The sequence below is a fragment of the Melanaphis sacchari genome, unplaced genomic scaffold, assembly GCF_002803265.2.
Source record: "Melanaphis sacchari strain LSU unplaced genomic scaffold, SCAv2.0 Contig118_pilon_pilon, whole genome shotgun sequence".
In the NCBI taxonomy this organism is placed as follows: Eukaryota; Metazoa; Arthropoda; class Insecta; order Hemiptera; family Aphididae; genus Melanaphis; species Melanaphis sacchari.
Genome location: NW_020270462.1, coordinates 637,671 through 649,846, shown reverse-complemented (window position 1 = coordinate 649,846; position 12,176 = coordinate 637,671). Strand labels below are relative to the sequence as shown.

The following is a 12,176-nucleotide window of genomic DNA, read 5'->3' as shown; positions in this document are numbered from 1 at the left end:
TAATCGTATATGGCGTATGGAGGAGGAGACGGCGGCGGCGACGATTACTGGTGGTGCCGTAGTTGTTATTGTCGTTATTGTTGTTGTTGTTGTTTTTATTGTTGGTATAGTTTGTGTTACGACCGCTGGTACTGCCGCTGCTACTGTTACTTCTACTGCTGCTATTGCTTTTACCCTGGTCCTGTTTCACCGGCGCCGACGACGACAACGGACCTTTATCGGGGATGATGAGGGTGACGGCGTTGGATGTCGTGCGCGCGACGAAACGGTTTTGTTTTCGCGGGGCAATGGTTGGTGATTCGCGCGGCGACGGCAGACAGAACGGATTACGACGGTAGGAAGTGCATGAGGGGGGGAATCGCGTATTGAATATGTGGAGAAAAAAATTACAAGAAACGCACAAGGGAAAACGGCCGATAGATTACAACTACGCTCAACGCTCAAAAGTAGTGAGCTTGGCTAGTGGCTACACGGAACCGGGTGTTGACGACGGGGAGTGACGGTTCGTTCGGGCAGGGGTGGCGGGGGCGGGAAACGGATCGATAGAGCTGCGCGAGCGCAGTGGTGCCAACGGCACGGCTAGCAGCCAGCCACCAAGACTACACGCATTATATTAAATTATAATAATACATAATAAATAAATAAATAAATAAATAATAATAAAATGCGGACGGAAAAACGGGACACCGATACCGTGACCGTCTTCGTTGTCCCGTCTGCCCACATTTTGCCCGAGACCCGTCCACCGCCAAAGCGCCAAGCGGCAAGTGCCGACCGACCGATAGAGATTAGACATTTGGAGTATTTAGACAATAGACCGAGACTTCCAAGGTTTCGGGTTGCTTCTCGAGTCGCAACGTCGACGACCGTGTGACGCGCTGAGTGACCGGTGACCGGGTCCAAATCGCGGACCGCGTGTCGAGTGTCCGCCGTCGCAGTGAAAGCCGATAAACGACGACTCGCTGGGACGGCGGACACTCGATTCGGTTATCGGTTATGGTACCGGGGAAGACGACTTCGCGTCGTCTGTTCGCTCATTGCTCAGCACTCGGTACTCGTCGCGTTTACGAACGAGATTTAAATTTATGTCCGGTTAGCGGACGTCAGCGTGATGACGATAAATTTATTTTGTCATCACCGAAGCGTTGAACGCGTTAGTACTTGGTACAATGGTACGTACTACGTCGTTGTCACGGCCAGCGTAACGTTTTTACGATCGGTTTTTTTTTTTTTTTTTTTTGTGTGTGTGTGTGTTTAAAACGAGTTTTAACTTTTATTACGAGGCAAAAGACTCGATTAAGTTATCGTCTAGTTATTATTTGTCTTCGTGTAAACCCACGATAACTCGTTAAACGAAAAAATAAGTTCCCTGAATTTTGTCTTATTGGTGATTACCTGTTTACGACTTGACACGCGGTTAACTATTTTTATTTGTATATAAAAATAGAAATTTATTGAGACTACACGCGGGAATTTGGGATATTAAGTTAAAACCGAGAACGGCTGACTGCTAAAGTGCTAACTGCTGACTACTGTTCGACTGTTCTCCAAACGTTAACAGTTAACATTACTCATAAAACAAATATTTTTTACTCCAGAACACTAAAAATATGTATTTATTAATTATTTATGTATCTATTTTTTTTCCTGAGCATACATTGTCTTGATGATTATTGTTTCTGTTTACTTTGAATTTGAATGTATTGTTAAAAATAAATTATTGCTGTACCCTAAATTCATTCGAGCAATGGGTGCTTCAAAGTAATACCATAAATTCATAATATTCAAATAACAATCATTTTTATCGGACATAGTGTTTGAAAAATTAAGTACTGTTTCAGTGTATGCTTACAAACTAACGATTAGGACTTATTCCAGAATCAATTGACATTAAATAGTCGTGGATTTATGGTATACGGTTTCCATCCATGGCGCCTGGAAAAGTGTAACTTTTTATTATATTAAACCAACAATTTTAAATGTTAATATCTTCCAATCATTTTTTTTCAAATTTTAAATTCATACTAACTAGAGATTAAAGGTATTTTTGTGAACGTTGAAATTTTAGGTATAGAACCTAAAAAACATTAGAACTTTTAACTTGTATAAATCGTTAAATCATTAGTGATTACTAATAAACATGGCGTTAAGAGTTAAGACACAATTATTCATAATTAAAAGTATTTTAATACAATATTAAAAAATAAAAATATTGGAAATAAATTATTATTACATTTTATTACATATTATACAATTTATTATATATAAAATAATAATATAACTAAAATAATTTATTTATACAATTAGGTACCTAATACTTATTTATAATATAGTAATAATTATATATTTATAAAAAAACCAAACCTATTATTGTTGTTTAATAAAATTTGTTTGCAACATCATCTTTTTTTTATATAAATACAAAAATAAGAAATGTATCATTTACTACGGTGTTTAATCTGTTGTATATAAATTTGTGAGTAGTTTTTACAATAATAATTAGTTTTTAATTCTACAAAAAAAATTTTAAATATTATTAGTGCACTATATTACTCATTTAAATTTAATCAAAAAATTAAAATTTATAATGAACTGATGATGATGATGGTGGTATCCAAGGTTTATAAACTGCATTTTGATTTTTTTTTTTTACCTAAAATGTTTAATATTATTAAACATAAATATTTTATTTATACATATATATATATATATATTAAAATACTCCAATATTTAAGTAATGTGTTATAAATATAAGTAAGAGCCAATAAATTACATAAATAGAGTATTTTAAATATAACTTACAAGTCATAACTACTGTCTGTCAATTTATTAAAATTAATTAAATATTATTAAGCAATAAAAATTATATTAGAAGTAGGACAAGTAGGTTCTTTAATTCATATCAAAAAATTTTATATATGTTAACAAACTTAACTTTTCTAACATTTAAGTTGGTAAAATTTTTTACTATTTTATTTATATTTAATTTTTAATTTTTATTTGTTTCAATGTTCAAAAGGGCAATGTTTGATAGTCGATCTTAAATCATTGAATTTCTCGAGTCATTTTTAATAAGACATTAAATTCATTAGAAAATTGAAAAATAACAATATCAACTACTGTTAAAAAAACTAGAACTTTCAAGTTATCTTCTATAACATTTAGTCTCCTATCAGCATAAATATCCTCAAAATGTTTAATAGTAACTTTAGATCAATATTTTATGTAGGGAATATATGTTATAACAAAATAAATACTAATAACACAAACAAACTAAATAGTGCATCATAAAATGTCAGATACTCTGGTGCCCTAGTGTAAGTACCATCTAATATTCTTGTTGCACTACTAGTTTTAAAGTAGGTACTTTTTCTAAGTATATGTGAGCATGGTAGTAGATCAATATTTCAATTCTTGTGAACTGAAATATTCTGCTTCAGAATATAAAATTAAAAATGTATGTAGTTATTCAAAAAAGGTAAAACTTAAAATTTTTTAATGATAAACATTATTTTTTTTTTTTTTTTTAATGATGTTTTATTTAGATAGTAAATTATGTAAAAAAATTCTTAATAGATTTTGAAATAGTGAGTTTTTATCTTGCTAACCCAAAACATAAATATTATATTATATACTAAGCAGTTCCGATTTTGCGTTGTTAGCTTAAATATTAAATTGAGTTAATCTATATTATCTCATTGATTTTTATATATTTCAATTTTTATACAAGTTATGAGTGTATAAAATACTATAATTTAAAAAACTATTATCTTGCTTAAAAACTATTATCTTGCTTAAAAATTAAAATATTAAATATTATAAAAAAACCAACAAGAACATAGATAATATCCTCACAAATAAATTTAATAATTGGTTAATTCATTTTAATAAGAACAGAAAATTAGAACTACTGAATACTAAATTTTCATGTTATCCATTTGTTAAATAGGAACAATTTATGTGGTTGAAATGATTAAATTTAAATTAATATTTATTTAATTTTAATTTATTACCAGTAAATTTAGAAACATTAGTTTTTTTATGTAAATTTAGATGTTTTGTAGCTGTAGTAATATTTTCCGGGTATATAAATGGATTTTCAGTTTTTGATTTATTACCATCAGTAGAAGTCATTGATAATAAATTATTTTGATGATTACAATTTAGTTCATATTTGTTAAAAATATCTGCAATCATAATTTAATACATATATATAAAAACAAATATTTTTTATAAATTAGCCACTAAATATACTTTTTATGAGTATAATTAGTAATTATAAGGTAGGTAATAATAGTAATATACTGATATATATATATATAACATATTATACTTTATAGCCAACAACTTGAGCAACATAGAAACATTTTGTGTAACTGTGTACTACAGTATTATAAAGTGAAGTAAAATAAACAACAGTATAATTTTTTTAAATATGATAATTTACTTACTTAGAGGAATATTTTGAACACAAATACCATCAATTAATGAATCAGCGTGACAATCAAACCAATTTTGACGTCTAAATTCAATAATTTCATTCAACCACTTTTCATTAACATCAGTCAGATCTGGAGTCTTAAAACGCTTTGAACATATTATTTTTGGAAAGAATTCATTTTTTGTCTGTTCCATATTATTACAGTAACATTCATTAATTTTACTATTTGATATTATGGTTGGTGTTAATTTACTATATTCACAATTAACACATTCTTTGTTAAAATCATTATTTTCTAATTTTTTTTTACTAATCCAAGGTTTTGATGATACGTTTTTAACAGAAATATCATTATTGATTTTTTTTTTACATACAGAACAACCCAGGCGGCTTTTTTTTGTATTTTTATCGTTTGGTTTAAAATATCTTTGGACATCCATATCTCTAGTTTATATATCAGCTTCTAAAATTTAAAACATAATTTTATAATTTTATTTATAATGTAGAATATAGCTTATAGAATATAGATATAGTATAACTTGAAAAATTGTTATTTTAATATTTATTCTTTTTAAACTATGAAAATACAATGAAATATAATTATGCGCCTATTAATAAAATATCATAATTTTCTTTTTACTTAAAAAAATATTTTCCATTTATTATAAAATATAAATTACTTTCCAGAGTACAAAATTTTAGATAAATATTTTGGGTTTTTTAAATTGGATATGTAACAAATTTAAATAACTTCTGACTTTAAATATTATGAAGAAATATAGATACATATAAATTAAACAATAATCAAAATTTTTTTAAATTAACAATTTTGGTGTTTTGAAAAATAATGTTTGCATGTAATTCAAAATTCAACACTAAATTGTTCTGAAATACTATAATTATTAAATTAAAAATTACCATATTTTTATTTTATATTTTACGTAACTATTTGATATAATTATATAATTCAAAATATTATTTTAAATGTTATATTTTTAAATATTTTAAACCATTCAAAATTGTTGTTTTTATTTTTTTTATAATTTGGAAAAAGACGCATTATACATTTGTATAGTAATTTACAAATTAAAATTTGTACTAACCTATTTTAAACACAAAAACAATAATACAGTTTACACTTAGTAGATTTAAATTTAACTTTACCTCGAAAAATTATATTTTATAATGAATCAAATTTTTCATCAAGCATATTATCTAATTTTTGATGTCTAGCCATATTTGATAAAACAGCATCTAAACTAGTAGTCTTCTTCTTAGCACTTCCTTTTAATTCTTTTTTGCCATCCATACGATTTAAGTTCATATGTGATATGTCTTCTTGAAAATCAAAATCAGATTGATCCAATGATCTATAATAAATTGTATTTTTCAATATTATAAACAAATGAGTTGAAATATTTAACTAGTCTATCATACTCTGCAATGTCACAAAGTTCATTAGTGGTACTCTGAGATACTTGACTATCATCAGGTGTTAATTCCCTTCGTCCAGGACAAGTCCATTCTAGTTTTAAAGATGCAACATTAGATGACTCTAATGTTTTATACAATGAATAAATTTCAGATGGTTCAGGATAACATTCATTCATCTAGAAATAAACAATATATTTAAATAATAATTTAAGAATTAATTAATAGATTTAACAATTCCCAATATGTTATTAATGTTATCAGTTAAATAAAATAGTTTATAATTTTAAATAAATATTAAATAGTATAAATTTAAAAATTACAAGTATATCTGGCTTTTATAACATTTGTTGCCATAGGTACAGTTGTTGATGTTTTTGTTTATAATAAAAAAATAATTGTATTCAATTATTTATTTTATTCACAGAATTAAAATAGAATTACTAAATTTAATGGTTTTATTTTAAATAACAAAATAAAATGCAGAAACAAATAACTAAGAATTTTTTTTTTAATTTCTTGTTTATTTATTTTGTTTGTAGGTATTGATATTTGTTTAACTCCATTTAAAAATAAATTGAAATCAATAAAATGTTTATTATTTATTATGGTTTCCATAGAAATTAAAACAAACATAAATTTCCTAATCAACTTTATTTCAATTTCTTTTAAAAAAGAATTATAAATTGTTTTATAATTACCTGATTTTGTTTAAAACCATAATTTTCATCATCAGAACATTCTATTATGTCTTGTACATTAAAATTATCAGACATTATTTTTGTAGAAATAAGGAGTAAAAGTTAACATAAAACTAAAAATAGGTATATCAAACAATATTTACAATTGACTCTTTCTCAGATTTAAAATTTAAAGATTAAACTATAAGTGTATTAGGTACAGTGTTATTATATATCATATAAGTTAAATTAAATATTTTTTTAATTATTAATTTGATTAAACAATAACATAAAATATAAATATTTTATATAAATATTAACTACTAATTTATTTTTTTAATATTTATTTAATTGCATAAATATAAACATTAGATAATGATAATAACAGACAATATTATAGTTAAAAATTAAAATCCGAATGGTGTTTCGATACTGGATAAGTGATAAGAAAATACATTCATGACGCTCGTGGGTTGTGGACTTATGGGAGCCCTCAACCTAGTGCACCAATAATCAAGCTAAAATGCATTCAGTGTCATCACAAAGTACAATAAAAAAAAAACAAATGTACATAATTATTTAATAGAATCTCTTTATTCTATTCAACTTAAATGTATAATAATTAAGTATTATCTAAACATATAAATTAATGTTCTTACTTTATCTTTTATGTATACTAATCTATGTTACTGACTGGATTTTTCATCGTCTTGTCAGAACCACTGAAGCTATAACACAATAACACCTATGAAAATGCAATTTGTTCAGTAAACTCATTTTATGATGTTGAAAGCTATTAAGAAAGGATTTTCCAAAATATATCTCCTAAGGGGGTTAAAAGGGAGTAAAAATTAAAAAAAATTTCTTGGTCGGATCTTTTTTAAGCTTTGCATACATATTCTGTAACAGTCATTAAAATTAGTATTTAGTATTTGGTCTAAATCGCTCAAATGATACTGTTTAAAATATGTGAAATTTGAGTAGTTTTTATTCAACTGAGTTTCAATTAGGGTAAATGTAAATTTACTTAATCTCAGTCAACGCTATAGTATTTATTATTTAATATTGACAAGTTAACAGATGATATAAAAATTGATAATAATTGATATACTTTGGAGAAATCGCGAGAAATATACAATCTGTAACTTAACGTATACATTATACAATACTACAATAAGCAAATATGAAAATGGGGAATGTTAACATAATGGAGACATATTATGAGAAGGAACTAAGAAATGCTATCGAATGACAGAATCCTCAAGATATTTAATAATATCATTTATATGTAGGTATTTCAAAACGTTTCGGACGGAGCTCAATTAAATATTACATGTTATATTAAATTGGATTAGATAAACTAGAGTAAAGAGTTTAATTATTATTAGGTTAAGTGAAAAAGATTGATTTTTCATTTAAATAATAACATAATATCATAATAATAATTGTTCACTTCTTCTTTCATATTAGCTTCAAATTTTAAGTTATATGAGCTTTACATTTCTTTTGCATTCTTATTTTATTTCTTTTTTTTTTGTTCAATTTAAATTTATGTGATGGTTTAAAAACAGAATAATTATAGGCTTCCGACAATATAAATTAAATAAATTATGCTTTTCATAAATTATTAGGTGTGTAATATAAATGCGTGACACTCACGTGGACCTTCATTTTTGTAACTATTTTTCTAGGGTGTATATATTTTTTATTTTTTTTTTCCGTTGGAATTTGTTCAAGATTTCAAGAATACACCACAGTTAACGCAAAGTTTAATGTTCCATTTATTGATTGTAATCTTGGAGAGTTTATTTTACCAGCACTCGGGCGCAGATTACGTTTGATGTTCATTCAATATGCATACTTTTTGGTCAGTACTTGTGAAACGATGTAAAATGAATACAAATTATGATTTTTGCAATAATGCCAAATAAGAAAATAATATGTAATTTTGAATGTAGCGGGCAATTCGTGTTTTGATAAGAGGGGGAAAATCAGTGTAGGCAATACGACTATACAGATTTTTACGTACCGATAATTGGCAGATGCACACTGTGCACGACAACATAACCAACAATCTGTCGTACGTTCGTACCGTCTCTTCAGGTTTTCCGTCTTTTATCTGAAAACGGGATTCACACTTCAAGTTCGACACGTTTCCCCGTTTCGTTCCCGTTTACTTACTTTTTTGATTTTTCTGACGGCGTTTCACCAGAGGTAAGTTGTTGTGTCAACACTATTAACCAGCAATCGAATTGCAAGTTATTTAGCGTGCGATCCGATCTTACGCAAATATTTTCACCCCGACGAGCATGTGTGCTTCGTGACGGCGTGTGATGTGACGTTTAATGAATATAAATATTCGTGATTAATCTTACGACCACATTGGTATATGTTCGCAGCTAAATATGGCAGAGACTCGCGGTAATTTCCGCGGTGGATTTGGCAGGGGAGGTTCCCGTGGTAGAGGACGCGGACGCGGTCGTGGTCGTGGTAGAGGCAAGGAAGCCGAAAAGGAATGGGTGCCAGTCACCAAACTCGGCCGTTTAGTAAAGGATGGCAAAATATCTTCGTTGGAAGAGATCTATTTGTTTTCGTTGCCGATCAAGGTGAGCTCAGTCGTCATCTTTTGCCTCCACTCCCTTAAGGGTCTGGCATTATTTTTAGAATGCTGCTCATCATATAGCACTTGTTGTGTTTGATGTGATGTTTATTAATTGTATGTGTTTTTTAGGAATTTGAAATCATCGATTTCTTCATTGGTTCTTCACTCAACGATGAAGTATTGAAAATCATGCCTGTCCAGAAACAAACACGTGCTGGTCAACGTACTAGATTCAAGGCTTTTGTCGGTATGTATGCTTTATAATAATGATGAAAATGTTTTTATAACTCATGTATAGAATAGGATATTATTAGGGTAACTTTTTGTTGAGTTAATTTCACTTTAACAAATTTTACCAATTAAAGATACTTAAAATTATATTATAAAACTTATATTAACTAAATGTATTCTTCAAATATTTTCTCTGCTTAATACATTTATTTTACTAACCAACAATTAATCATTAAACTATATTTAACTAAAGCAACAATTGGTTAATTAATAATCAAATAATTTCTTGTTATCTCATAAACACGATCAAAACTTATATCATTAATACTCATAATATAAATATATTACAGCTATTGGTGACTCCAACGGACACATTGGATTGGGTGTCAAGTGCTCTAAAGAAGTAGCAACGGCCATTCGAGGTGCTATAATTTTAGCCAAATTGTCTGTAGTTCCTGTCCGACGAGGCTACTGGGGAAACAAAATTGGAAAACCACATACAGTACCCTGCAAAGTATGATTTGCTTAGATTTATTTATTTTTTTATTTCATAAATTTATTAACTTTGTTATGTTTTTTATTTAGGTTACTGGAAAGTGTGGATCAGTCGCTGTACGTTTGATCCCAGCTCCAAGAGGAACTGGAATCGTCAGTGCACCTGTCCCAAAAAAATTGTTGACAATGGCAGGAATTGAAGATTGTTACACATCTGCCCGTGGTTCCACTGGTACTCTCGGCAATTTCGGTTAGTCATAAAGATAAAATATCATGTTTTTAGTTAGTTAGTATTAATTATTTGTTTTATTATCATAGCCAAGGCTACTTATGCTGCTATTGCTAAGACATACGCTTATTTGACACCTGATTTATGGAAGGACGTACCACTCAAGAAGACCCCATATTCCGAGTTCGCTGACCATCTTTCCAAATGTCACAAAGTTGTCCAAAACGTCAGGGGAGATGTTTAATTTTATGTTAATGACGTGATTTACATTATTTTGTATGAAATAAAATGATGGAAAACCTTCTTACATATAATTTATTTTTATAGATTATAAACACCTTAGTCCACAATATTCCTTAAAAAAATTGTTAAATTGGTATATTTTTTTTTTTTCTAATATTTTTCATTTTACAAAATAATTTTTTGACTGAAAGATATCATTTTTTTTTGTTGCTTTAGCAAATGTTTTCTGTTGCACACTTTAATTTGTTCCTATAATGATGCTTTATGATTTCAACCAAATTAATTTTTTTAATTAACATCTTAAATTTTTAAGTACATTTAATCCTTGTTTTTACTTTCTTCATGACATTACTACTAGTAAGCACTAATGTATTAAATTCACTAGACTATTATTAATCCTTTTATTTTAACTTATTTATAATCAAACGCAAGTATTAAAATGTTGGTGAGTAAACAAGTTTTCCATTGAATTTTTCAATACATAATTTTATTGAATGCCATTTTTTCCATGACATAGACAGGTTATAGAATAACAGTATTTTAGTACTTTGTTAGCTGTATTTTCCTGTAGAGACTTTGAATTGATGTAATAATGTAATCTATAGGTCTAAATTCTTAATAGTACAAATAATATAAGGTATTTGTTTAAAAGTAAATTGATAGAGTTTGAAACTATGTATTAAAGATTTTTTGGTGGAAGAGACAGCAATGACCAGTGTCTATAAATGTTTATAATGTATATTAAATTAGATCAAATTAGCATGAGAATAATATAATACTTCACCTTTTGCTTATTCTATTAAAATGTAACTACTTGGCCATTCTGCACTCATTTATGAGGTAACTTTTTTAATAAGAAATTTCCATTCTGTATGTGGTAAATAAACAAGCGTCACATATGTGATTACAGAAAGTGCAAATACCATTCCTGTTGCTACTACTACTATCACAGAATAATTTATTACATATTTTATTCCGTGCTACTACTATAGAAGTGGCAGAGTTAAAATGTTTCATTTGAAATACATTTTTTTTTAAATAAGGAAAAATGTTACATGAGATTGATATTGGTGAAAGATTTAAATATTCACAGATTATTAAATAAAACACTCATTGACATTGTCAATATGTTTATTTCAAATAACATTTAGGAATATAATTTAAATTGGATTATAATTATTTTATTTTATTAAAAAAAACTTAAAATATAGCGTTGGAAAGGATTGAGAAGTATTTTTTGTTATTAGAAACACCAAAACAAATATAATGGACAATTTTATGAGTGTTATGAAATTATGTAACTTAAACTTACTTTATATAAATCAATATTGCAGAATAGCTAGTTGGCGACACATACATTAGCTGAGATTTACCAAATCATATTTCTATAATACGTGTAGATAAAAAATATATATTTTTTGTAACATAAATCAGATTGCCATTATTAAGTGATTATTACTTATTAAATGAACTATAATTATTGAATTAATCGTACTAAAATTTTTCTATTTATACACAATAAATAGAAAATAAAATAATATAACTCATTTACTCAATAAAGGCATTGTTATTCAATGATCTATATAATAAATTAATGTGCAATCATAATATTTTCTACCATAACAAATAAAATAAAATTAGATTGATGAGGTAATATTTTTACCATCATTCATAAGTGTACATCGGATCGTAAACATAGTGCCTAAATTTTTTTAAGTCATTTTGCTCAAAATACATCAATCGTCGCATTGCAATTTAATAATTAAGACATTAAAATAATAAAGTAAGAGAAAAACATTATAATACAGGTTTTTGGTCATAATT

The 12,176-nt window shown here is 27.4% G+C and overlaps 2 protein-coding genes across 2 annotated transcripts; one reads left to right on the top strand and one right to left on the bottom strand.

Moving 5' to 3' along the window:
* Window positions 1-4,822: 4,822 nt before the first annotated feature.
* Window positions 4,823-6,794, bottom strand: LOC112604041. Its single transcript, XM_025352900.1, has 4 exons — window positions 6,574-6,794; window positions 5,879-6,051; window positions 5,606-5,811; window positions 4,823-4,904 (listed from the first exon to the last, which is right to left on the bottom strand). The coding sequence occupies exons 1-3, from the start codon at window positions 6,646-6,648 to the stop codon at window positions 5,622-5,624; spliced, it is 438 nt and encodes a 145-aa protein (XP_025208685.1). The 5' UTR covers window positions 6,649-6,794; the 3' UTR covers window positions 4,823-4,904; window positions 5,606-5,621.
* Window positions 6,795-8,634: 1,840 nt separating this feature from the next.
* Window positions 8,635-10,416, top strand: LOC112604035 (40S ribosomal protein S2). The gene is made up of 6 exons (XM_025352894.1): window positions 8,635-8,766; window positions 8,952-9,158; window positions 9,284-9,401; window positions 9,736-9,899; window positions 9,971-10,130; window positions 10,199-10,416. The coding sequence occupies exons 2-6, from the start codon at window positions 8,958-8,960 to the stop codon at window positions 10,351-10,353; spliced, it is 798 nt and encodes a 265-aa protein (XP_025208679.1). The 5' UTR covers window positions 8,635-8,766; window positions 8,952-8,957; the 3' UTR covers window positions 10,354-10,416.
* The last annotated feature ends 1,760 nt before the right edge of the window (window positions 10,417-12,176 follow it).